This window comes from Caretta caretta, chromosome 6 (assembly GCF_965140235.1).
Source record: "Caretta caretta isolate rCarCar2 chromosome 6, rCarCar1.hap1, whole genome shotgun sequence".
NCBI classification, from domain to species: Eukaryota; Metazoa; Chordata; order Testudines; family Cheloniidae; genus Caretta; species Caretta caretta.
The window spans coordinates 48,914,970-48,939,192 of record NC_134211.1 but is presented as its reverse complement, the minus strand read 5'-3'; the positions used below and the strand labels follow the sequence as shown (position 1 = coordinate 48,939,192).

General features: G+C 42.9%; 1 protein-coding gene across 4 annotated transcripts in view; it reads left to right on the top strand.

The window, feature by feature from the left end:
* Positions 1-24,223, top strand: part of SHANK2 (SH3 and multiple ankyrin repeat domains 2) — a 539,125-nt gene that overhangs the window by 23,237 nt on the left and 491,665 nt on the right. For all 4 annotated transcript variants that reach the window (XM_075129488.1, XM_075129487.1, XM_048855923.2 and 1 more), the window contains exons 2-7: positions 8,209-8,412; positions 11,646-11,717; positions 12,702-12,810; positions 13,107-13,258; positions 14,829-14,996; positions 22,593-22,709. In XM_075129488.1, coding sequence (XP_074985589.1) covers positions 8,209-8,412; positions 11,646-11,717; positions 12,702-12,810; positions 13,107-13,258; positions 14,829-14,996; positions 22,593-22,709 — 822 coding nt within the window. The remainder of the gene's footprint in view (positions 1-8,208; positions 8,413-11,645; positions 11,718-12,701; positions 12,811-13,106; positions 13,259-14,828; positions 14,997-22,592; positions 22,710-24,223) is intronic.

The following is a 24,223-nucleotide window of genomic DNA, read 5'->3' as shown; positions in this document are numbered from 1 at the left end:
CCACTGGCTTCTCAGATGCAGGGTCCACTTACCCTTGCCCAACCTATATATTGTGGGAGATGCTATTTTCTGCCCTCCCCATCTTCCTTTCCTATCAGTCCTGCCTCCTTCGCCTTCAACTGACCCCACTTTCCCCTCCTTGTCTTTTTATCATCTCACCCCCCAACCACCTTCTGTCTCCATTTCCTCTTAGTCATGTTCTTGTTATTATTTATTATTTGTATTTACCATAGTGCATAGGACACCCAGTCACAGACCAGGACCCCGCTGTGTCAGGTGCTGTACAAACAGAGGGTAAAAAGATGGTCCCTTCCCCAAAGAGCTTACAATTTAAGTATAAGATGAAACAACAGATGAATACAGACAGACAGATAAGAGAGTACAAGGAAACAAGGAGACAATATTGGTCAGCATGATAGGCAGTGGTTTCAGCACACCAGTGGCCTAACCATTGTCAAGTTTTTTGTAGGCATCATAGCAGAGGAAGGTTTGAAGGAGGATAATGAGATACCTTTGTAGATGTTCCCAAACATGAAGAGCAGCATCGGAGAAAGCACAGAAGTGCTCATTTGAAAATTTAACAAGTGGCCAATAGAGGCTGGCATCAGAGGCTGATTGGCAGCCAGAGTTGATATTTTGATACTGACTGAGAAATTATAGAGGAGGATAGGCCATGAAGTGCCTTGAAAGTGAAGACAAACAGCTTAAATTTGATAGGATTAGAGAAGAAGGAGCTAGTGGAGAGATTGATATGGTTGAAGCAGTGGACTAGGCAGGTCGGTGAGTCAGCAGCATAGAGATGGTAGCTGAACATGTGTTTACAGATGAGATTACACAGAGATAAGGTGTAGAGGGAAAAGAGAAAGGAACCAAGGACAGAGTCCTGTGGAACCCCCACAGAAAGCTGGAGAGGGAATAAGGAGGATCTTCCAAAGGACATGCTGAAGGAGCGATTAGAGAAGTCAGATGAGAACCAGGAGAGGACAGAGTTACAGAAGTCAAGGGAGGACGAAGATTTCACGAAGAAGAAACATCGTATTGTCAGTGGCATTGAAGATGGTTAACAGGTCAAGGAGGATGAGGATGGAGTAGTGGTTCTGAGCTCTGGCTAAGAAGAGGTCATTAGAGACTTAGGCGAAGTGGATTCAGTGGGGAACAAGGGGCAGAAGCTCAATTGGAGAGGGTCTAGGATGGAATGGGAGGAAAAGAACTCCAGACAATTATAAACAGAATGTTCAATGATTTGAGAGATGAGGAGGAGAAGAGAGATGAGGGCAGTATTTGGAGAGGAAAGTAGGCTAAATAATGGTGGGTTTTTTTAAGAAGGAAAAGGCAAAAGCATGCTTGTATTGTGAAGGGGAAAAGCCAGAGAAGAGTGAGAAGTTAAGGAGAAGAATAACAGGGAATGCGGCTGAGTGCAAGGAATGGGATGGGATGGGGTTACCAGGGCATATGAAGGCGTTAGAGAAAAAGAGAAGCTGATAAATTTCTGTATTTGTGATGGGAAGAAGGAGGAGAGAGTAATAGGAGGGGAAGGAGGAAGGAAAGGCAAGCCAAGAAGGAAGGGAGATGTATTTTGTCAATTTTCTCTTGGAAGAAATCTGTGAGATCCTGTGCAGAGAGAGCAATAGAGTCAGGAGGAGCGGAGGGTTGAGAGGCGAGTCGGAAATATGGCATATAGGTGACTGGGATTGCAGAAATGGGTTTCTGTAGGAGAAGTAAGAGTTGTTCAGCAAGGAAAATGGCAGAAAAGAATGTGGAGAGAATGAATTTGTAGTGGAGGAAGTTGGACTGGTCACATGATTTCTTCCAGAGATTCTCTGCCATGTGAGAACAGGAGCTGAGGAAGTGATTGTTGGAGTAGGAGACAGGTCTGGGGGTTGATGGGGGGACCTTGAGATGGGACAGAGGGACAAAAAAGTCAAGCATGGAGAGACTCAACAATCATATTGATGAAAGAAAGGGAAGAGAGGGCAGAGAGAAGAGGGCTGAGAGCAATGCTGATGGACTGGAGGTCAGGAAAAGCTGAGTGACAGGGTTTGGGGGCGGCGGGGCTGATGAATGATGCTGAAAGAAATAAGGTGATGGTTGGAGAGGAGGAACTCACCAACATAAAGATTAGAGAGAGAGCAGCCTGTATCCTGTAGTCTGCCTTCCAGGACCCCTGTTACAATCTGGAAAAATGTCTGTAATATCTTTTATGAATATTGTGCATGACTTAGTTTCCCTGTTCAATTTTGTATGCTGCCTGATTGAATGTATAGAGCTAAATGAAAGGAACATATAAGGAGGTTGTTACAGTACCTAGTAGGAAGGGTGACACAATGACAGAGATAACTCACCCTCACATAAGTAGCTTCAAAAGAGTTAAGATAACAGTGACTGGGCTCAAACCATGATTTGAGGACTTCAATAGCTCAGACAAAGGTGAGAGGTTTATTGCAGGAGTGGGTGGGTGAGATTCTGTGGCCTGCATTGTGCAGGAGGTCAGACTAGATGATCATAATGGTCCCTTCTGACCTTAATATCTACGAGTCTATGAGTTGGTCGGAGAATTCATCTAGCTAGCTTCATCTAGGATAAACCTGAGATCAAAAGAGGATGTAAGCCCTAAAAGACCCTAGAAAAGGATGGTTTGGGGGGGATGAGCTGAGAAATGTGTCAGTCTAACTGAGACACTCAGAGACAGAGGGAGAAGGCTGTAAACAGTGTGGGGGTGTTCCTCCCAACTCAGAAATGGGGAATAAGCCAGACCTGCCTGAGCTATGGATTGAGATAGAGTTTAGGTAAAGGAATATGGATGCAGGCTTCTGTTTTAAACCTACTCCTCTAAGTGCTGTCTACCATTAGTCAAAATAAATCATGGTTTGTTCTGAAGAGGCTGTTACTGTATCATAGAATCATAGAATCATAGAATATAAGGGTTGGAAGGGACCCCAGAAGGTCATCTAGTCCAACCCCCTGCTCGAAGCAGGACCAATTCCCAGTTAAATCATCCCAGCCAGGGCTTTGTCAAGCCTGACCTTAAAAACCTCTAAGGAAAGAGATTCTACCACCTCCCTAGGTAACGCATTCCAGTGTTTCAGCACCCTCTTAGTGAAAAAGTTTTTCCTAATATCCAATCTAAACCTCCCCCACTGCAACTTGAGACCATTACTCCTCGTTCTGTCATCTGATACCATTGAGAACAGTCTAGAGCCATCCTCTTTGGAACCCCCTTTCAGGTAGTTGAAAGCAGCTATCAAATCCCCCCTCATTCTTCTCTTCTGCAGGCTAAACAATCCCAGCTCCCTCAGCCTCTCCTCATAAGTCATGTGTTCCAGACCCCTAATCATTTTTGTTGCCCTTCGCTGGACTCTCTCCAATTTATCCACATCCTTCTTGTAGTGTGAGGCCCAAAACTGGACACAGTACTCCAGATGAGGCCTCACCAATGTCGAATAGAGGGGAACGATCACGTCCCTCGATCTGCTCGCTATGCCCCTACTTATGCATCCCAAAATGCCATTGGCCTTCTTGGCAACAAGGGCACACTGCTGACTCATATCCAGCTTCTCGTCCACTGTCACCCCTAGGTCCTTTTCCGCAGAACTGCTGCCTAGCCATTCGGTCCCTAGTCTGTAGCTGTGCATTGGGTTCTTCCGTCCTAAGTGCAGGACCCTGCACTTATCCTTATTGAACCTCATCAGATTTCTTTTGGCCCAATCCTCCAATTTGTCTAGGTCCTTCTGTATCCTATCCCTCCCCTCCAGCATATCTACCACTCCTCCCAGTTTAGTATCATCCGCAAATTTGCTGAGAGTGCAATCCACACCATCCTCCAGATCATTTATGAAGATATTGAACAAAACCGGCCCCAGGACCGACCCTTGGGGCACTCCACTTGATACCGGCTGCCAACTAGACATGGAGCCATTGATCACTACCCGTTGAGCCCGACAATCTAGCCAGCTTTCTACCCACCTTATAGTGCATTCATCCAGCCCATACTTCCTTAACTTGCTGACAAGAATACTGTGGGAGACCGTGTCAAAAGCTTTGCTAACGTCAAGAAACAATACATCCACTGCTTTCCCTTCATCCACAGAACCAGTAATCTCATCATAGAAGGCGATTAGATTAGTCAGGCATGACCTTCCCTTGGTGAATCCATGCTGGCTGTTCCTGATCACTTTCCTCTCATGCAAGTGCTTCAGGATTGATTCTTTGAGGACCTGCTCCATGATTTTTCCAGGGACTGAAGTGAGGCTGACTGGCCTGTAGTTCCCAGGATCCTCCTTCTTCCCTTTTTTAAAGATTGGCACTACATTAGCCTTTTTCCAGTCATCCGGGACTTCCCCGGTTCGCCACGAGTTTTCAAAGATAATGGCCAATGGCTCTGCAATCACAGCCGCCAGTTCCTTCAGCACTCTCGGATGCAACTTGTCCGGCCCCATGGACTTGTGCACGTCCAGCTTTTCTAAATAGTCCCTAACCACCTCTATCTCCACAGAGGGCTGTCCATCTCTTCCCCATTTTGTGATGCCCAGTGTAGCAGTCTGGGAGCTGACCTTGTTTGTGAAAACAGAGGCAAAAAAAGCATTGAGTACATTAGCTTTTTCCACATCCTCTGTCACTAGTTTGCCTCCCTCATTCAGTAAGGGGCCCACACATTCCTTGGCTTTCTTCTTGTTGCCAACATACCTGAAGAAACCCTTCTTGTTACTCTTGACATCTCTGGCTAGCTGCAGCTCCAGGTGCGATTTGGCCCTCCTGATAACATTCCTACATGCCCGAGCAATATTTTTATACTCTTCCCTGGTCATATGTCCAACCTTCCACTTCTTGTAAGCTTCTTTTTTATGTTTAAGATCCGCTAAGATTTCACCATTAAGCCAAGCTGGTCGCCTGCCATATTTACTATTCTTTCGACTCATTGGGATGGTTTGTCCCTGTGACCTCAACAGGGATTCCTTGAAATACAGCCAGCTCTCCTGGACTCCTTTCCCCTTCAAGTTAGTCCCCCAGGGGATCCTGGCCATCCGTTCCCTGAGGGAGTCGAAGTCTGCTTTCCTGAAGTCCAGGGTCCGTATCGTGCTGCTTACCTTTCTTCCCTGTGTCAGGATCCTGAACTCAACCAACTCATGGTCACTGCCTCCCAGATTCCCATCCACTTTTGCTTCCCCCACTAATTCTACCCGGTTTGTGAGCAGCAGGTCAAGAAAAGCGCCCCCCCTAGTTGGCTCCTCTAGCACTTGCGCCAGGAAATTGTCCCCTACGCTTTCCAAAAACTTCCTGGATTGTCTATGCACCGCTGTATTGCTCTCCCAGCAGATATCAGGAAAATTAAAGTCACCCATGAGAATCAGGGCATGCGATCCAGTAGCTTCCGTGAGCTGCCGGAAGAAAGCCTCATCTACCTCATCCCCCTGGTCCGGCGGTCTATAGCAGACTCCTACCACTACATCACTCTTGTTGCACACACTTCTAAACTTAATCCAGAGACACTCAGGTTTTTCTGCAGTTTCGTACCGGAGCTCTGAGCAGTCATACTGCTCCCTTACATACAGTGCTACTCCCCCACCTTTTCTGCCCTGCCTGTCCTTCCTGAACAGTTTATAACCATCCATGACAGTACTCCAGTCATGTGAGTTATCCCACCAAGTCTCTGTTATTCCGATCACGTCATAGTTCTTTGACATCACCAGGACCTCCAGTTCTCCCTGCTTGTTTCCAAGGCTTTGTGCATTTGTATATAAGCACTTGAGATAACCTGTTGATCGCCCCTCATTCCCAGTATGAGGCAGGAGCCCTCCCCTCACAGACATTCCTGCCTGTGCTTCCTCCCGGTATCCCGCTTTCCCACTTACCTCAGGGCTTTGGTCTCCTTCCCCCGGTGAACCTAGTTTAAAGCCCTCCTCACTAGGTGAACGTATGCTGTAACAGACTCCAAAAGAAAAACCATTGCAGGGTCCAATCCCAGATGGACCTGCTGAATTAGTCGTGGTTGGTACCAGGGGGCTGTAACCAAGGTCCTGAGCTGAGAGTGGGCAAAATGTGGAATTCCACTCCAGGAGAGGTAAAGGCCTGCAGCCTGACACCTGTGGTGGATGCACTCAGAGACCCCACAAAGGGACAACAGTATAGTTAGCCTAGTAACCATGTCCCTTTGTCTTCTTCTCCCACTATTTTCCTGAGCACAACATTCTCTCTCCTTGCCCCCCACGTTCCCTGACCCCTATAATTTCCTTATGTATCCTAACAGTAGCCTGGGTAAGTATTTGAAGCACGTCTCAAAAAACTGCAGTTCGTACCAGTCACAAAGAGAAATAAACTGAGATGTGATCCCCAATGATCCACGCATGAAAAAAAGCATTGTAGAGCTGGATTTAAGCTAGTATTCATAAGCCTGCCATATTCCTTCAGCAAATGGGTGATTGTGTGATGCTATCGTGGCAGCTTAGCTAGAACATTTCTTGCCAGGCAACAAAGATGTATAGAGGATACCTAATCATCAGTGTCAACTGATCTTTAATTTGAGGAATAATTGGCAGAATCAGAGCCAAACGTTGATTGCAATCCCCTAAACTGGAATTTGTGAGCAGGTCAGCTTGCCACACAAATAATATACAGGGCGAGACGCTGCTAGTAACTCCTATTTCTATAGGGCAAAATCTTGAGATATGCTGATGACCAGCTGAGCACCTGCAATGCCCAGTGAAATTAATGGAGAATTGAAAGTCCTTCATGCCTCTCAGGATCCAAGAATGTTTTGCACTAATGGGACTATTTCCCCCAAATGGAGAAACTGATTTAGAAAAGAAACATTGCCATATAAACCTATAAAGTGGTAAATTTTGCACTTGATTTAGCCATTTGTATGATTTGGTTAAATGTATGAAATCAGAGGTTCATGCTTTCAGAACTGCATGGTATCTTGTCAAGTATTGACATGTTTATCATTAATAAATTCATAGTGCTTAGTTTTTTACATATGAGTGATTTATCTCTAGAGAATTTATAAAATATGTAACCTACAGATGCTGCAAAGATGAGTACTATAGAAAGCTGTAAATTAAGTTGATACGGCAGATTAAAAAAAGCATTTCCTTTTCCTGTAAGGTGTCAATTTGTATTTTTCTGTACTGTTCCGTTCTTACTATCTACATATAGAAGAAATGCAAGTTGAAGAATATAATTGTTAAGAACATAGAGATCTTCAGAAATGACCTAAACAGAAATTAATGACATATTGGAAAGCTGAGTTCATATTGTGGTCACAGTTAAGGCTGCTATGTGTATTTTGATTTTTTTCTTGTATTTGGAATATTATTGGGGTTGGGGGTACTTCTTTTGGCCCCAGAGCAGCCCCTGTATTCTGCTGGGGAAACATAAGGGGACCAGAACAGTCTGTAATTGTCCAGGAGAGAGACTGACATAGCAGCCCTATGCCATGCTCTTTGCAAGCCCCAGTGCAGAAGGAGGGAGGGGCATATCAAGGTGAGAGGACAGGCCCACTGCACATATCACTGCGGCCACACAAAGGCAGCTGAGGACAGGCTGCTGTAATTTAAATGTAAATTATGCGGGAGGCTACACGGGTCACCAAACAAAATCAAAATCGAAAGGGTGCTTGAAGTCCCATTAGCCTGCCTTCCCTGGGTTGTACCAAGAGATGTTGCGTACTCGCACATGATCTGTGAAAGAAGATATGATTTCTAAAGTCTGAGAAAGAACTCAGGATGCCCTATGTTTTTATAGCACCTCTGTGTTTGATGTTGTTAAGGAACAGATGTCTGAAATCTAATCTCCTTGTTAATGCAGTTCTTTGTCTTAGAATTTAATTAAATGTAGATTTGCAGCTTCTTTTGCAGGGAAATGCAGACAAGTACAGTTTATTCGTTTAATTTGTTATAGCTGATCTCATTCATTTTGAGCTCAAGTTATATGCTTTCTTCTCTTCCTCTTTGTCTAGAAAAAGTTGGATAAGGTATTGTGAACATGTGCCTGAAAATGAAAGATACCAAGTATTGTGGAATATTTTGCCTTGTGGCTGAGCAAAATTTTCTGCTTTATATGCAAGTGTATATTATATTGCATTTGTATTTAATTTCTGTGCACTCTTTGCAGGCTCTCACAATATTACTTATGTGGCTTTTTGTTACTTTAGAATTATCTTTATAAATCTCTCATAAGTTTTGTAACGTGTTATTTTATTTGGCTTTACAGAAATGCATTAGATTTAATCCTGAAGCTTCAGTGTGGGTAGCAAAACAACGAATTTTATGCACTTTGAATCAGAGTTTGAAAGATGTCCTGAATTATGGGCTGTTTCAGCCTGCCAGCAACGGGAGAGATGGGAAATTTTTGGATGAGGAACGACTCCTTAGGGAATATCCACAACCAGTGAATAAAGGTGTTCCCTCCTTAGAGGTATTTTAATACAACTGTAAAAATTTTAAAGCTTTACTATCTGAAACATTTTTATTTATGGTATGATATGTATATATAGTAAATATTATTTGAGGTTTCTAAATGGATGTGAATTACGCTCAAGAAGTAGTGTTCAAAGGGCTGACCTTGAAGCCTTGCTCACACAAGTAATGCTGTTTGTTTCAGCGGGGGTATTTTATGCATTACTCACATAAAAGTTAAGGATCAGGCTCAATGACTTTCTGTGGTGGGATGTACCAGCCCTTTAATACTAGAAACCTGTGGGGCCAGCACTACTCTGTTCCAGAATTTTCCTCTGGAGGCATACCAGTAGAACAGGAGTCATGATCACTGATTGACAGAAAGACATTTCAGGGTAACACTTTTTATGATTTGATGGAGAAATCTAAGGTGCTAAACTATGCTTTAAGGACCAGACTGCAGTTCCAGTTGTAGGGCATGCTGGAACTTTTCTTTCCCCTTAGCAATGATGGGCTGCTGGGAAATGTCATTCCTGGACAGCCAGGTGTAGTCTTGAGATAAAGCAAGACATTCTGGGAAAAGGGACTATATAAATCCTGGCACCCTCTGATGAGTGAGAGGACTGGAAGGGCTGATGGTTTCTCCCAGATGAAAGAACAAGTAACCAGTTGCTTGACCTATTTTGCTCATTATTGATACACTGGGATTTTTAGTTGAAAAAATGACTGTGTAGCACACCATATAGCAAGGGCCATGTGAAATCCAGAATTCACATTAATTGGTCCATGTAGAGCCTGCTGGTGCACATTAAAAATTCCCTAGTGCAATGTTTCCTATATGGTGGGTCCCGATCCACCAGAGGGTTGTAGGAAAGTTCTAGAGGATGATGGGACTAATGTGGAGGGGAGAACCAGGGGACAGGGGATTGGAGAGGAAGGATGCCCTACACTTACCCTGCAATGACAGCTCCTGTCCTGTGGTGCTGGCTTGACTCCCAGGTGTGGGTATTGCAACCTGGCATATGGGACAAACCTGAGTGCGTCACAACTCCCAGAGTGGGACCCACCATTTCAAAAACACTGCCCTAGGGAACCTTAAGTGGACACTAGCAGGCTCTACATGGACCAATTATGCCACTACACATCAGTGTGTTTTAGAAATCACCCTCCCATCCCTGCCAGTAGTGTGCATTACCTCACTGCTCAGACAAGCCCTTAGTATGAGTAATCTAAATTTTGAGTAAAATTAGGGAAACAGGAGATTATCTGGAAATGTTTTTATATTTCGGCTATTCCCTAACTCACATAAATTACTCTCTGATTTTATATGTAATACTTCCTACACTGAGTCAGTAATTGCTCAACTTTCTCTCTAGGAAAGGCCAAAAAACTATAGTAGACAGGAAAAATAAGTGAAATTTGCAGGTCTGACATCAGTAGATTTACACTGGTGTAAAACTAATGGAAGTGAGAATTCAGAGCCCTACTTACTCTACCAGTTGAATTCTGAGGGTCAGTCACTGATGTGTGTGCTATAACCCTGAACAAAGTAAATAATCACTATATTTAAGTCTACTGTTTTCGCCAGTGCACTTGTTACAGTACTGTTTTAACAGTAGAGGACTTGTCAGCAGAATTCCTCTATGTGCAATAAATGGGGAAAGGATCCTTTTTCTCTGCAGTATTCGAGTACATGGCAAGTAACGGATGAAAGTGTTCTGCCCGAAAAGCTGATATTCAGGCCCTATCCAAAAAATACATGGCACTCTTTGAATTCTACCTAGTAAACAAAGATCTATTTTTGTTTCTATTCACAACATGTATTTACCAGTTCAGAGAATCATAGAATATCAGGGTTGGAAGGGACCTCAGGAGGTCATCTAGTCCAAACCCCTGCTCAAAGCAGGACCAATCCCCAATTTTTGCCCCAGATCCCTAAATGGCCCCCTCAAGGATTGAACTCACAACCCTGGGTTTAGCAGGCCAATGCTCAAACCACTGAGCTATCCCTCCCCCCGAAAACTGTAGCATGTTGAGAGCATGAATAGTAGTTACAGTAGAATCTTAATGAACACAAAGAGACAGAAATTCCATGAAAAGCTAATATTTTTTTAAAAAAAGGGGGAGGAGAGAGAGGGGGCTTTGAACTTCAGACATAATCAAGAAAGATTATGGGCCAGATAGTGAAGGGACCTTGTGTAGTGGCACACAAGACGCTTCCTCAACATTGCACGTCATGCAAAAGCTTATTGTTTTGAGGCATTCACACTGCCTGGATCATGGCGTGACCCTCCTGCACTGTTGTACAGGGTGAGGCCAACAGACCAGAGCAAACAGTCTACTTCATTCATTAGGATGGAATAGATTATGCACCACAATGGGCAAGGAGCACAATCTCCCCACCTCTCGTCCGGGGGTACTGCAGCTCCACACTGCCCCCTTACAGGGAGGTGTCATAAATACCACCATCTAGCCTTGTGAGAAGAAAGGTGGGGGTGAAATCTATGTTTAAAAATACATTTTACACGAAAGTCAATTAATCACAGAAGAGCCATTTAGCATTCTAATGAACTATAAATTGTGGTGTGCTAGATCAGTGGTAAATATATATCATGGTGTAATGGTGACCCCATGAATTTTCAGCTGATCTGTCTGCTCTAGCAATAGGCAAACTGGTCAGAACAGAATAAGAACTGGCCTCAGCTGGACCAAAGTCAGTCCTGTAACCCTTATGCACATGAGTAATCCTTACTCACAGCAGATGTGTCATTAACATCCACAGAACTACTCCTATGAGTAAGGATTCAGAAATGTTCTGCTGATTTTTTTTTTTTAAATGCATGTTTTAAATTTTCACATACCTCTGCAATTCCTTTTTCTGTCTGTGGCTGGAAGTGAAAGTGCTGAAATGTCTTTGGGGAAAGCTCTTCACATGGTATTTCCAGTTTATTTGTGTAGATTCAAGGGGCCAAACTCATTCCTCATGTAATTTCATTAACTTCTGGATACTTATACCAAGTATAAACTTAGCTTATAAGGATTGTAGAATTTCAATAGTATGGTTCTAAGCATTCTAACATTTTGGGGTTTATTTAATTATTTGTTTATTTAAACTGTACTCCCAAGCCCTTTTTTGAAGTTTGCCCAAATCTACATGACTGTTAACAGATGCCACATTCTGATAATTTCTGATCTTTTTCACTATTAAATAAAATATGAAATTTTGACTTAATCTCCTTGTTTCCCTATCAGTTTCGGTACAAGAAGAGAGTGTATAAGCAATTAAATCTTGATGAAAAACAGCAGGCCAAGATTCATACAAAGGTATGTACAATTTACTGGTGATAAGGGAGAGCATCCATTTTCTGAAAGATAGTATCTGGCAGGAAAAGTACTAACATCAGATGCACAATGACCCTCTGATTAGAATCCTTTGATTCTAATGACAGTCTAAAAAATACATACAGAGTGCAGCCTGGATAGTTCTAACATTGATCTTGCAGATCTCTGTTCATGTGAATAGTCCCACTGAAGTCAAGGAACTGCTTATGTGAGTAAAGCCTGAAGGACTTGGATTTTATATTCAATACACCAGGGATTCTCAGACTTCTTCATGTAGACCACATCTAAACAGAAGTTGTCTTGTGAATGCCTCCCCTCTCACAACTGACTGTAGAATGTGAAGCATCTTTGCAACAACTAAGGCAATTGCTTAAGTGGAAAAGGAATATTTAGAAAAGTATGTAATTTAGCACTGGAAAATTAGGGGGAGATCTGCTTCGGGTGACCAGCTGAGCAGTCTGCAGACCACCAGTAAACGTCCATGAGTGGCTAGTGGTCCAGTGACTACAATTTGAGAATTTTTCTAACAGTATATTTCCTATGTTTGACTTTGCCATAAATTTACAAGTAATTTTATATGAACTTTATATAAACCCAGCAAGTTTTCAGTACATCACCAGTTTTATAAATACTGACATACATATCTTCAGAGACCCTTACAGGTCGGATTAATTATGATCTCCATCTTATCAGTCTGATTTCTTTATGAATAGGACTTCTAGTAATTTTTTTCCTGAATGTTGTAAGCAACATATTCTTGTTTTTAATTTTGACCATTGCATTCCATAGAATCTATGCTCTGATTGAGTACCATTTTAGGGCCAGAGATCCTCAACTAGTGTAAATTGGCACTGTTCTATTAAGGTCAATGGAGCTATGGAGATTATACCAGCTGAAGATCTTAGTCGTAACTGGAATATTCTTCGTACGATCTGAGGACTTTTCAGTCGTCACTCTTTCTTTCAGGCTAATTTGAGAAAATTTATGGATCATGTTCACCATCTCTCAGTGGAAAAAATCACAAAGATGTTGGATCGGGGACTGGACCCCAACTACCATGACCTAGAGAGTGGAGGTAAGAGATTAATGAAATCAATGCATAAAGTGGTACACATTCTGGTTTTACTGTATAAACAAAACCAAATTCTACCTGCTGAATCTATTGCCCTTTAAAGGCTCGGTCTTAGCAAAACCTATAGTTCCAATATATGAAGGAAGTAAGTTGATAGTTTATGCTATTCCTATGGCAGTGTTTCATCTGTTTTATACTTAAAATCTAACAATTAAAATATTTTTGAAATATTTGTAAATACTTTTTTTGGTTAAAGTTGCTTGTATTTTTCTCACACATTATATTCTTTTTGTCTTTAGAAACTCCTCTAACTTTGGCAGCTCAGCATGATAATACTGTAGAAGTGATTAAAACTCTGAAAAATGGAGGGGCACATTTAGATTTCAGAGCGAAAGATGGAATGACAGCTCTGCACAAAGCAGCTAGAGCCAAGAACCAAGTAACCCTCAAGGTAAATTCTCTCAGAGCCACATTATGCATTATTTTATACAGAACAATATATAAAGGAAAATGCTTTGGAGTTAATTATCATATTGTCCTTAATGGATCTTTTAATCTGTGGTTGCTTAAGTATTTACCCTAGGCTTTTGACTTTCAGGATTTGCATTCAACAAAGGGCCCTTTCATTTCAGAAGCATCTGTTTCACCATCACTTCTGAAACATAATTTATGTTAACACTAGAGACCTTACAGTGGCACATCTGTATCAATACAGTTGCGCCGCTATAAGATCCCTCATGAAACTGCTCTATGCTGATGAGAGAGAGCTCTCTGGTCGACATAATTTAACCACCCTCAATGAGCATTGGTAACTACGTGGCAGGAGAAGCTCTCCCACTGACATAGTGCTGTGCACACTATCACTTATGCTGGTGAAACTTGTGTCTCTGAGGGGTGTGTTTTTTTCACCCCGAGTGATATAAATTTTGCTGACATAAGTGGTAGTGTAAACATGGCCTTAATCTTGTGCACTGATAAATAGTGTAAGATCTGTCTGCAGGAAATGCTGTTTAAATGTTGCGAAGGGCAACAAAAATGAGTAGGGGTCTGGAACACATGACTTATGAGGAGAGGCTGAGGGAACTGGGATTGTTTAGTCTGCAGAAGAGAAGAATGAGGGGGGATTTGATAGCTGCTTTCAACTACCTGAGAGGTGGTTCCAGAGAGGATGGTTCTAGACTATTCTCAGTGGTAGAAGAGGACAGGACAAGGAGTAATGGTCTCAAGTTGCAGTGGGGGAGGTTTAGGTTGGATATTAGGAAAAACTTTTTCACTAGGAGGGTGGTGAAACACTGGAATGCGTTACATAGGGAGGTGGTAGAATCTCCTTCCTTAGAAGTTTTTAAGGTCAGGCTTGACAAAGCCCTGGCTGGGATGATTTAATTGGGGATTGGTCCTGCTTTGAGCAGGGGGTTGGACTAGATGACCTCCTGAGGTCCCTTCCAACCCTGATATTCTATGATTCTATGATCTGTCTTTGAAAGTGAATGCCAATAGCATGAATCATACATTTTATCTTTTTAATACTGGCCCCTTTGTTTTTTCTTCCCGCTCTAACTGGTATTGTTGATTATTTTGACATTCTAGATTAAATCTTGTGTTTATGAAATTCCATTACTTCCTTCTGGACATGATTTCAAATTACACAATGTTTTTGGTAAGGCACGCTGCAATTGAAGAGTGGCCAAAAGCCACAACTTTATTAAAACACCCAATTTTTCAACTCGATAACAGGATGGGTAGTGGGCAGTCTTTGCTACTCATTCTGTCACCTGCAGATCCCCTGAGTACCAACTCTAGGACTTCACAGAGTGCACCAATTGCCTGAATTACCATGGACCTTTGGCACTGTGCCACAGCTATTCTGAGCTATATATGTCTGTACTTCAGCCCATTCAGCCAACTTGTAGAACAGGAACAAAAAATGCCACCTCCTAAACAGCACTTTGGAAAGGTATAAATATACAGAGAGCCCTTCGGTTATTTGCTCAGACATGTCCACCATTTATAATTACTTGTAGACCCTTTTAGAGCTTGGAGCATCTCCTAACTACAAGGACAGCTGTGGATTGACACCACTATACCACACCGCGGTAGTAGGAGGAGACCCTTATTGTTGTGAACTTTTACTTCATGAACATGCTACAGTCAGCTGCAAAGACGAAAATGGATGGCAAGAGATTCATCAGGTATGAAAGATGACTCTTCATTAGATTTTATATTTACAGCTGCGGGACTGTGAGGTCAGGAAATATGCCTGCTCAACAGATCGCTTTTCCAGGATTTTGCGTATTGTGTGGGACTCTGTAAAATCTTTTATTGGAAGGTATTTAATTTATATATGCAGGGATTTCTTTTTCTTTTGTTTTGTTTAGTACCATGGAATTTGCTGTTAGTAAAGTGAATATCCTGTCTACTAGAGTTTTGCAGTAGTCAAGCTTCACAGTTTCTATGGACATAGTTGCACAAATTACTGCTCCAGCTGGCTGGTATTGCACATCCCTTTAGTGGACTCTTGGAAGTCTGCATTGTAGCATTCTGTTAGGAATGCCCCACTGCAAAAATATTGCCAGATCTTTCTTTTGCAGATGCCACTTTCTATTTTCTTGGTCATGCTGCTTGTTCCCTTATACCAGAAATATCTTGACCTTAGTTATTGGTGGTAATATAATGAATATGTGGACACAAGTCCTGAATCTGGAATCCTTTAGTGTGCTGTACTGAAGGATGTTTCTCACTGGTTCGCTCTAACCAGTTCAAAATTTGAGTTTTGCTTCCTCTCTTCTAGATAAAAAGTTTCAAGTGACATTTCCCATTTCTCCATAACTGGGTCTCCCTGACTGCTCTGCTCAAGTAGTGTTCAATATTTGGTAGGTAGATACATTTGCTGTCACCTGGTCCACATAAGAGAGTGATTTAGGGCCTTGTTTAATCTCAGTATGCCCTAAGGTTCTGGTGATCTCTTGAGCTAGACAATGGTGTACCATGATTATTTTTCAGGTATAGCTTGTTCAGCTTTGCAACAACAACCAGGAGTCTTTCTTTGGGAAATGATAGGCATCCTGTCTCTGTATTCCAGAAGCCTATGTATCTCTTTCTTCATAGAAATCCATATGATTTGGTAAGATGCTTTTTGTCTGAGACTTGTTTTTTCTTAGGCCTCTTCTCTTATGTGTTCTCCTAATAGCTCTGAATTTCCTCTAAGACCCTTCAAATAAGGGATTTAGCAGCAGTGTGCTTAACGTACATGAAATGAAGCAGTGGGTTGTGGCATTCTAAGTGCAGTCACTGTATTAAGAGAAGGAGGTATGTAGCTTACAGGAGATCAGCATAAAACCGATAACATCTGGCATTGCTGCTGTTTTCTTGTAGGAGGGTCTAGTCTCTAGGCCAGTGGCTCTCAAACTTCATTGCACCATGGCCCTCTTCTGACAACAAAAATTACTACATGACCCGAGGAGGGCGGACCGAAGACTGAGCCATCCCAAATCCCCGACCCCGGGTGGGGGGTCCGAAGCCCAAACCCAAGGGCTTTAGCCCCAGGCGGGGCCGGGGGGGGGGAGGGGAGGGCTGTAACCTGAGCCCTGCCACCCAGGGCTGAAGCCCTCGGTCTCAGGCCCTGGGTAGTGGGCCTCGGTCTTGGGACCCGGGTGGTGGGCCTCCAGCTTGGGCCCTGGACCCCAGGAAGTCTAACATCAGCCCCAACGACCCCATTAAGATGGGGTCATGACCCACTTTGGGGTCTTGACCCACAGTTTGAGAACCACTGCTCTAGGCAAAGGGATTGGAAGGATTGCTGCACACAGATTGTGTTATGGCATCAGATATTGGGTCATTTTGTATCGTTAAAGTTGTGAGACAAGAAACGAAGGAAGCTCTGTGTGTGTGGGCGCATGTGTGCATGCGCAAAAACTATAGCAAAAATTTCTTTCCTCTGTATGCTCTGGAACTTGGATGAAGTGCTGTAAACGGTACATAGGCCTTTTGCTGAACCTCTCCACAGGGCTGAATTTCACACTTGATACCTGATTCTCTGAGTTCTTGAGCATATTTACCTCTCACTGAGATTAATTGGATCTGATGGCACTCACCACCTTGCTAGTTTGGACTCTTGGAAGGTTTAGATGCAGAATTACCAGTGGCCTGGGGATAACGTTTTGGAAGAATTATAGTTAAAAAAAAAAAAGGCAGTAAGATTTCCATGGAAATGTATCAGATACTTTAGAAGCCTCTTCTGATATGCATCAGAAGCATCTCAGTACACTAGTATATTTGAAAATTCCAGCAGTTTCCCATGTTTGGTGCAATTATTTTCTCAGTCTGTCTTCCGTATGGATTAGTTTCTTGGTTACTGCTAAAATGAATTGGTCTAGTATATCTGCCTATGTGTTCGTGGGCAAATATCCTAGGATGTCAAATCAGGTTTTCTGACCTAAGAAGGATGCCCGCTTTTCCTTCATCATAGTTTTCTTAGTACACAATTCTTTTCTTAGTAGGAGGTGGGTATGAGTTGCAACGTTTGGACTTGGATCAACGCTTTTTCAGTGTTCCAGGGTGTTTGTGTCTTGGTTATTTGTTTGGGTCCATTTCTATTAGGAAGTAAGTAAAAGGGGTTTAACCACCATTATAGTTGGTTGGGGGGGGGTGAATTGGAGGTAGGTAAGTGTTTCTTTAATTCCCTCAGAAGTCTAGGTGACAGTGATGGGGAGGAACTTTTCTTTCAAAGAATGGTCTCACCTGCAATCTCTGGAAGTACAAAGAAGAATCCTCTCTGTATGAAAACCCAACTTAATACATTTATAGTAATTATTTCTCTCACTGAAAGGGGGCTGTGTTTTCCAAAACCATCTTCTTGGTTTTAATCCTAGATAAATCAAGGAAGTTTAAATCTGGATTATGGGTTAATTGAGCAATCCATGCTTAGAAAGCAACAATGTCAGTACCCCTCTCTGACGTGTGAAAGATGGCAGTATAAAGCTGTCCCATCTCTTATCATTTCTGAGAGATGTGAAGTGACTTAGGATAGTAAAGAAGTCATTAATCACAGCTTGGTTTCTACTTATTTACTAGAACAGTCATTTAGGCCCAGATTCACAAAGGTATTAAGTACCTAATTTGGGCACCTAAGTCCCAGTCCCAGTAGCCACTGCAATCCACAAAACTGCTCAGCTGCCATCAAATCCTAAATTCACTTGGTGCGTAAATGTTCACTGTAAAAGTTCGCTAGGCACCAATGTTTCTGCCTTTTTGCCTGGGCACTACTGCCTCCCTCTAGTCATTGGGATACCTATCTCCTGCCTAAGCTCCAGCAGGATTCACAACCATGGGATGATAGGGGGGAATGCCTATCTCACCTGCAGGGCCTGATCCAGTAGACATGCACTCAGTGCACCCACTGGATCCGACCCCATCAAAAACTGATTTGGTGCTGCCTCCCTTATATCTTTTAGTGGTAGAACACTCATCTGCAATGTGGGAAACCTAGGTTCAATTCCCTTCTCTGCCTGGTGGGGAGAAAGGATTTGCACTGGGGTCTCCCCTCTCAGGTGAGTGCCCTAACTACTGGACTATGAGATATTCTGTTGTGGGACTGCCATAGTTTCTCCTGTTGAAGCTGTTCCACTTTAACTCACAATTACTATTTTAGTATTTATCCAGAGAGAGAGAGAGAGAGAGAGGTCCAGTCCTCTTGCTCCAATGACTAATTAATTATTTATGGAAAGTGGAACAGCTTCAACAGGAGAACTTGAGGCAGACCTACATCAGAATATCTGATAGCCCAGTGGTTAGATCACTCTGCTGGGGGGTGGGTGGGAGACCCCTGTTCAAATCTTTTCTCCCCATCAGGCAGAGGGTGGAAACTGAACCTGGGTCTCTCACATCCTAGGCTGGGTGCTCTAACCACTGACCTAAAAGTTATAAGAGAGGTGGCATTTCCTCCTTCTCTTTTGTGTGGAGTTAAGAAGGTTCCTAACTCATCTTGCAAGAAACAGCATAGACATCTAAGCCACTCACCTCCAGGAGAGGGGTTCCCAGCTGTGGATTGCAAGCAGAGATAGGTGTCTCCTGAAGCCCAAACTTAAGCACCTAACTCTGTGAGAACGGTGAGGTTTTGCACATCTCTCTCATGAACATCTCCCATTGGCTAGTTAAGGCTGCTCTCTGCCTAGCATGCTGGCTTTTGTGGATCACATTCTTAGGTGCCTATCTCTCCGCATACATTGTATAGGGAACCTATGCACCTAATTCAGGCTTTGTGGCTCCCATTTTAGTTCCAGTGATTTTTTAGGTGCCTAAAAGTTAGGCGTCACAATGATGAACATTGTAACCCCCAATACTTTTGTGGATCTGGGCCCTAGTGATTAATTTTCACAGAACCCCGTAGAGGTAGTGTCACAGGCTGGGTGGCCTTTTAAGGGGAGATGGGCTAAGCCCTGCTTGTGATATAGCAACTATCCATCATTTGATCCTGATCTGACAGCTTAATTATCCTTAGAAACCCCAGCTGTGAAAGGGTCAGGGAAGACTACACAGAAAGAGGAGAGAACTCAGGAGAAAGGAAACCCACGAGACAGGAGATAGACTTCTCACTCTCTCTGGGTAGAGCCTGCTGAAGGCAAGTTAAAGAGGACTCCAAGGATGGAGTTAGTCCCTGTTTTGGCTTCTGGAAAGGGGGAAAGGCCCAGGGAGGCAGCACTGTGGGTCGGTGTTCCAGGGGAGGAACAAGGAGCTGGGAGGACCTAGGGAGAAGCCTGAGAGGTCTAGGAACCAGAGGAGAGGCTGTATTAACCACAGGCTCCTGGGAAACAGCACAAGGGGTTTGGAGGTAGCAAGTAGCCCAGGGAAACAGCAGCACATCTAAAAGAACAGACCTAGCTGCTTAACATGGGGTCTCTGGGTCGGCCACCAGACCAGAGGGTGAGGCTGGGTTTCCTCTAGTAGCCCTAAGGAAGGGCATAACCCTCTTCCCAGCACAAGGACTGTTGAGCTGAGGTGGGGAGGGGCTGAGGACTGACACCAGAGGGCAGGTTGAGGAGTAGCCTGAGAAGGGTGAAAGGATCTCTTCATTGGGACATTTAGACTTTTAGACTTACCTTTCAGTGTATAGTATATAGAACAATATAAACAAGTTATTGTCTGTATGAAATTTTAGTTTGTACTGATTCATAGATTCATAGATATTTAGGTCAGAAGGGACCATTATGATCATCTAGTCTGACCTCCTGCACAACGCAGGCCACAGAATTTCACCCACCACTCCTGCAGAAAACCTCACACCTCACTGACTTTGTTAGTGCTTTTTATGTAGCCCTGTTGTAAAACTAGGCAAATATCTAGATGAGATGATGCACTTAGTTGGACTTTTATTACCTCAGAAGAGGTCTGGATTAGACACAATTTAGCTGGAAGGATAAACTGTGGACAGAACAGGCAAATCACAGTGCCAAACAGCAGATCAACAGGGGGTGCTAGAGGCAAAGACTCCTGCATACCATTACGTGACATCAGAGGGAGCCACAGCAGTCCGTGGAAACACTTACAGGTAGGGTAGCATTATTAGCCTCATTTTACTGATTAGCAGACAGACACAAAGGGCTAAATTCAGCTCTAGCATGAACAGTCATATTTCCTGGTTGCTTAAATGGGAGCTGTCCCCTTGTTTCAGGGCTGATTTTAGCCCAGAGATGGAGTGATTTGCCCAAGATCATGTAGTGAGTCAATAGAAAAATTGGGATTAGAAACCTGAGATTCCAACATTTTAGTCCTTTGCATGCCTGCACTGACTAGCTGGCTGACTATTGGAGATGCAGGCATCTGAATTCTGGAACTCAGTATCTGTCTATTCTAATCTAAACTGTACTTCCGAACACAAATATACATTATCATTTTGCAGTGATAGATTTGGGCATCCTATATGGCTGTTCCATTTGCTCCTTGGTGAATAATATCTTTCTGATGGATATTATTTTAGAGATTTTAGAAAGATTTTAGAATAAATCTTTCCTGTTCTATTTTCATTGAATCTATTTTTTCCCCCTCTACTTGGGCAAATAATTCATAATGAGTAAACTATTTAACAAATATTGTCCCGTCCCCCCCTTCTGCTTGTGAATGGTCTGTGACCAGAGACAAGAATAATGGTCCACTAGTTAGGGCACTAGCCTGGGACTTGGAAAACCTGGCTTCACTCCCTGCTCTGCCATAGGATAACTGAGTGATGTGGGACAGGTTAATTATCCTCAGTTCCCCATCTGTAAAATGAGGATAATAGCACTTCCTAACCTCACAGGGAAGAGAATCACTACATTAAAGATTCTGAGACATTCATGTATTATGGTAGTGGGAGCCAGATAAGTCACTAAGATTGATAGATAGAAATACTGTGATTTTTTTCCCCTCAGATTTATTCATTAATGAAAATTGTTCACCAGATTAATTCATGGTCTCATTCAATGAACAATTAATTTCACCTATTCAGTATTTGAAATTTGGGCAGTGTGTCTGGCCAAATAATTCACAGGTTTTCTCTCTTTGGATCAAAGTCAGACCCTCTGTATGCAGGACCTCTGCAGTTATTGTTGAATCTCAATCATCTTTTACTGAGTTATGTTTTGTAATGATTTTTATTCTTCTTTATACAATACATATTTCTGAAGTACACTCTTATAGCTCTTGTGCTCACAGGTCAGAGGAAGATACTCAGAAGGAAACAATGTTGTGAAAAATCATTGACTTACAATACTTCGGCTAATTTAATTCCCCAATATATCTTCACTCTTTAAAAGCAGTGTTCAGAAATCAGATCATCTTCAGTGCAATCTAGTGTCACCTTTCCAAAAAAAAGCTTGATTTTCTACTCTAGAGCCTATAAACAGAAAATAAATGTTTTTCAGTCAAATATGCAGCATGCTAATTTACTGGCTCATGGTTTTTAATCATAATTTTTGCAGGTAAATGAATATTTTGTCTTTGTTCTGTTGTATATAGTTCCCACTGCATTAATAGGAGTAACAAGCACATGTTGGTAGGTACATAATTTGGAACTATTTATTTTATTGTATCTTAGACTGTTATCCTCCAAATTCTTAAGAAACACGTTTAACTTTATGCACATAAGGACTCCCATTGATTTCCACTTTAATGTGCAAACTCGAGCACATGTATACGTTTTTTACAAGATCTGGGCCTTATGCCCCAATTAGGCCTCTATTGAAGTTAGTGGGAGTTTTTTCCATTGACTTCAATGGGAGGTGGATCAGACCCTTAACTTGCTCAATTTCATATTTACTATATCAAATATTATTTTTGTTTCAAATCTTACTTCCATTTTAAAGTGTTTTTTTTTTGGAGCCAACCGAGGCACCTAGTGTCAGCTGCTGTGCACAGCATCCAAGTGTGAGTCCTGAACCCTTCCTGTGGTAAACATAGCAACACTGCAGAGACAGCAGTCTCAGCTGTTGGAGAAGGAAATGTGTCCCTTGGTAATGACTGGCTTCATCAGATATAGAAGCACTCTCTGGGGAGGGCCAGAACTGTACCAAATGCTGCTGTACTGAAAGGAGGGTTATTACAAGGTGGACCTTAGGAGGGAGAAATAAAGGAGGGGAATGATGGAGGTGGTGTCTCTCGGTGTTCCTACTGGTACTCTAGAATCATACAGAATAACTGAGAATTAGGCTATAAGGATGTAGCATATTCTTGGATGAAGAAATGTGTAATTGGGATATTTACCCGATACAGTAAGACTATATAGTAATCAAAATGTTAAATTTATGTCTTTATAGGCTTGCCGATATGGACATGTCCAGCATTTAGAACACTTACTTTTTTATGGAGCAGATATGGGAGCACAGAATGCCTCAGGAAATACAGCATTGCATATTTGTGCTCTTTATAACCAGGTTAGTTATCATTCTTCTATAGCTTTGTATTTCTGTGTCTTTTTGGGGAGTTTTTTTTAAAAAATCTTTCATGAAATGTACGAAGTAGAGTAGAACTGGAACTGAAATTTTCTTCCTGTGGAAAATCTTGCATTTATGAAACAATTTTCATTCCAAAGTGACTTCCACCAGTTCACTGGTGTGACTTTCTTTAAAACATCATCAGCAAACATATACAGGAACTCCTCGCTTAAAGTCATCCTGGTTAACGTTGTTACGTTGCTGATCAATTAGGGAACATGGGCGTTTAAAGTTGAGCAATGCGCCACTCTTACATTATTTGGCTGCCTGCTTTCTCCACTGCAGGCAGCCTCCCTACGCTCCTCCCCCCCCGGCCTCCTGCCTGCGGCAATCAGCTGACTTGCCGCGTTTAGGAGGCAGGAAGGAAGGGGTAGGAGTGTGGCGGTTCAGTGATGAGACAGAACACAGCTTTTTGCAAGCAAGCAGGCTGGTCAGCTGAGATGGGCTGTTTTCTGCCCCCCCGCCTTCCACCTTCTCCTTTTATTATATTTCTCCCCCTAAGCATTACACACTGCTACACAAAGGAATGTGTGACGTTAATTCATATACTTAGTTACCATCCCCTATCTACTACAATCCTGGTTCTCAGGCCTTGAGCCCAGGCTAAGAAAGCCTCCCACCGTTGCTGTCCAAACAATCAAGTTCTCATGGTTTATATCTAGCCCTTGTCCTTGGATAGAGCAATGTGTGCATTGCTTCTACGAAACAGTCAGGGTGTGCCCCGCCTGCTTCTAGGTGGACTAGCTAAACATTAACCCTTCAGTAGGAGTGAGGACTTGGCGAGCAGGCTCCCCCTCCCTCCCCTGCCTCCTGCCCACGGCAATCAGCTGGCTTGCAGCGTTCAGGAGGGAGGGAGGGGAAGGAGGAGTGAGGAAGCAGCCTGCGAAGTAAAGGAGGATGAGGTGTGGGGGGGAGAACAGGCGGGTCAAAGGTGGGGGCTTGAGGGAAGGGGTGGAGTGGGCGGGCTGAGGGTTGAGCCCCCCGCCCCTGGTGCTTGCCGAGTAGGGGAAGCTGCTGCTACGCAAAGGGCTTCTCCTAGCCTACAGCATCTACAGCCTCCTTGCCTGCCTCATTATCTCCAGTGACTTAATAGGATTTAAAGATGTTGTCCCCGCTATGAAGAAAGATATCCTCTGCTTGGCCAAGAAAGGTTTTGATGAGGTGGAAGAAGCTGATGTTACACAACTTCTGCAATCACACGGAGAAGAGCCAACAAATGAAGATCTGATGCAACTCGAGGTGATGAGAGCAATGGAAGAAGACGGCCAAGAAGTAGAAGAACCAACCCATCGAAATTTGACTGCCACTTGTGAATTCCCCTGCAGGAAGTCAACTACCCTGCCCTCAGGCAGAGAAAAAAAAAAAAAACTCCAGCTGCTCACAGCTTAAAAAAAAAAACCTCCCTGCTTTCCAAGCAGACAAAAGGATAAAAAAAAATGTCCTTTTAAAATCCT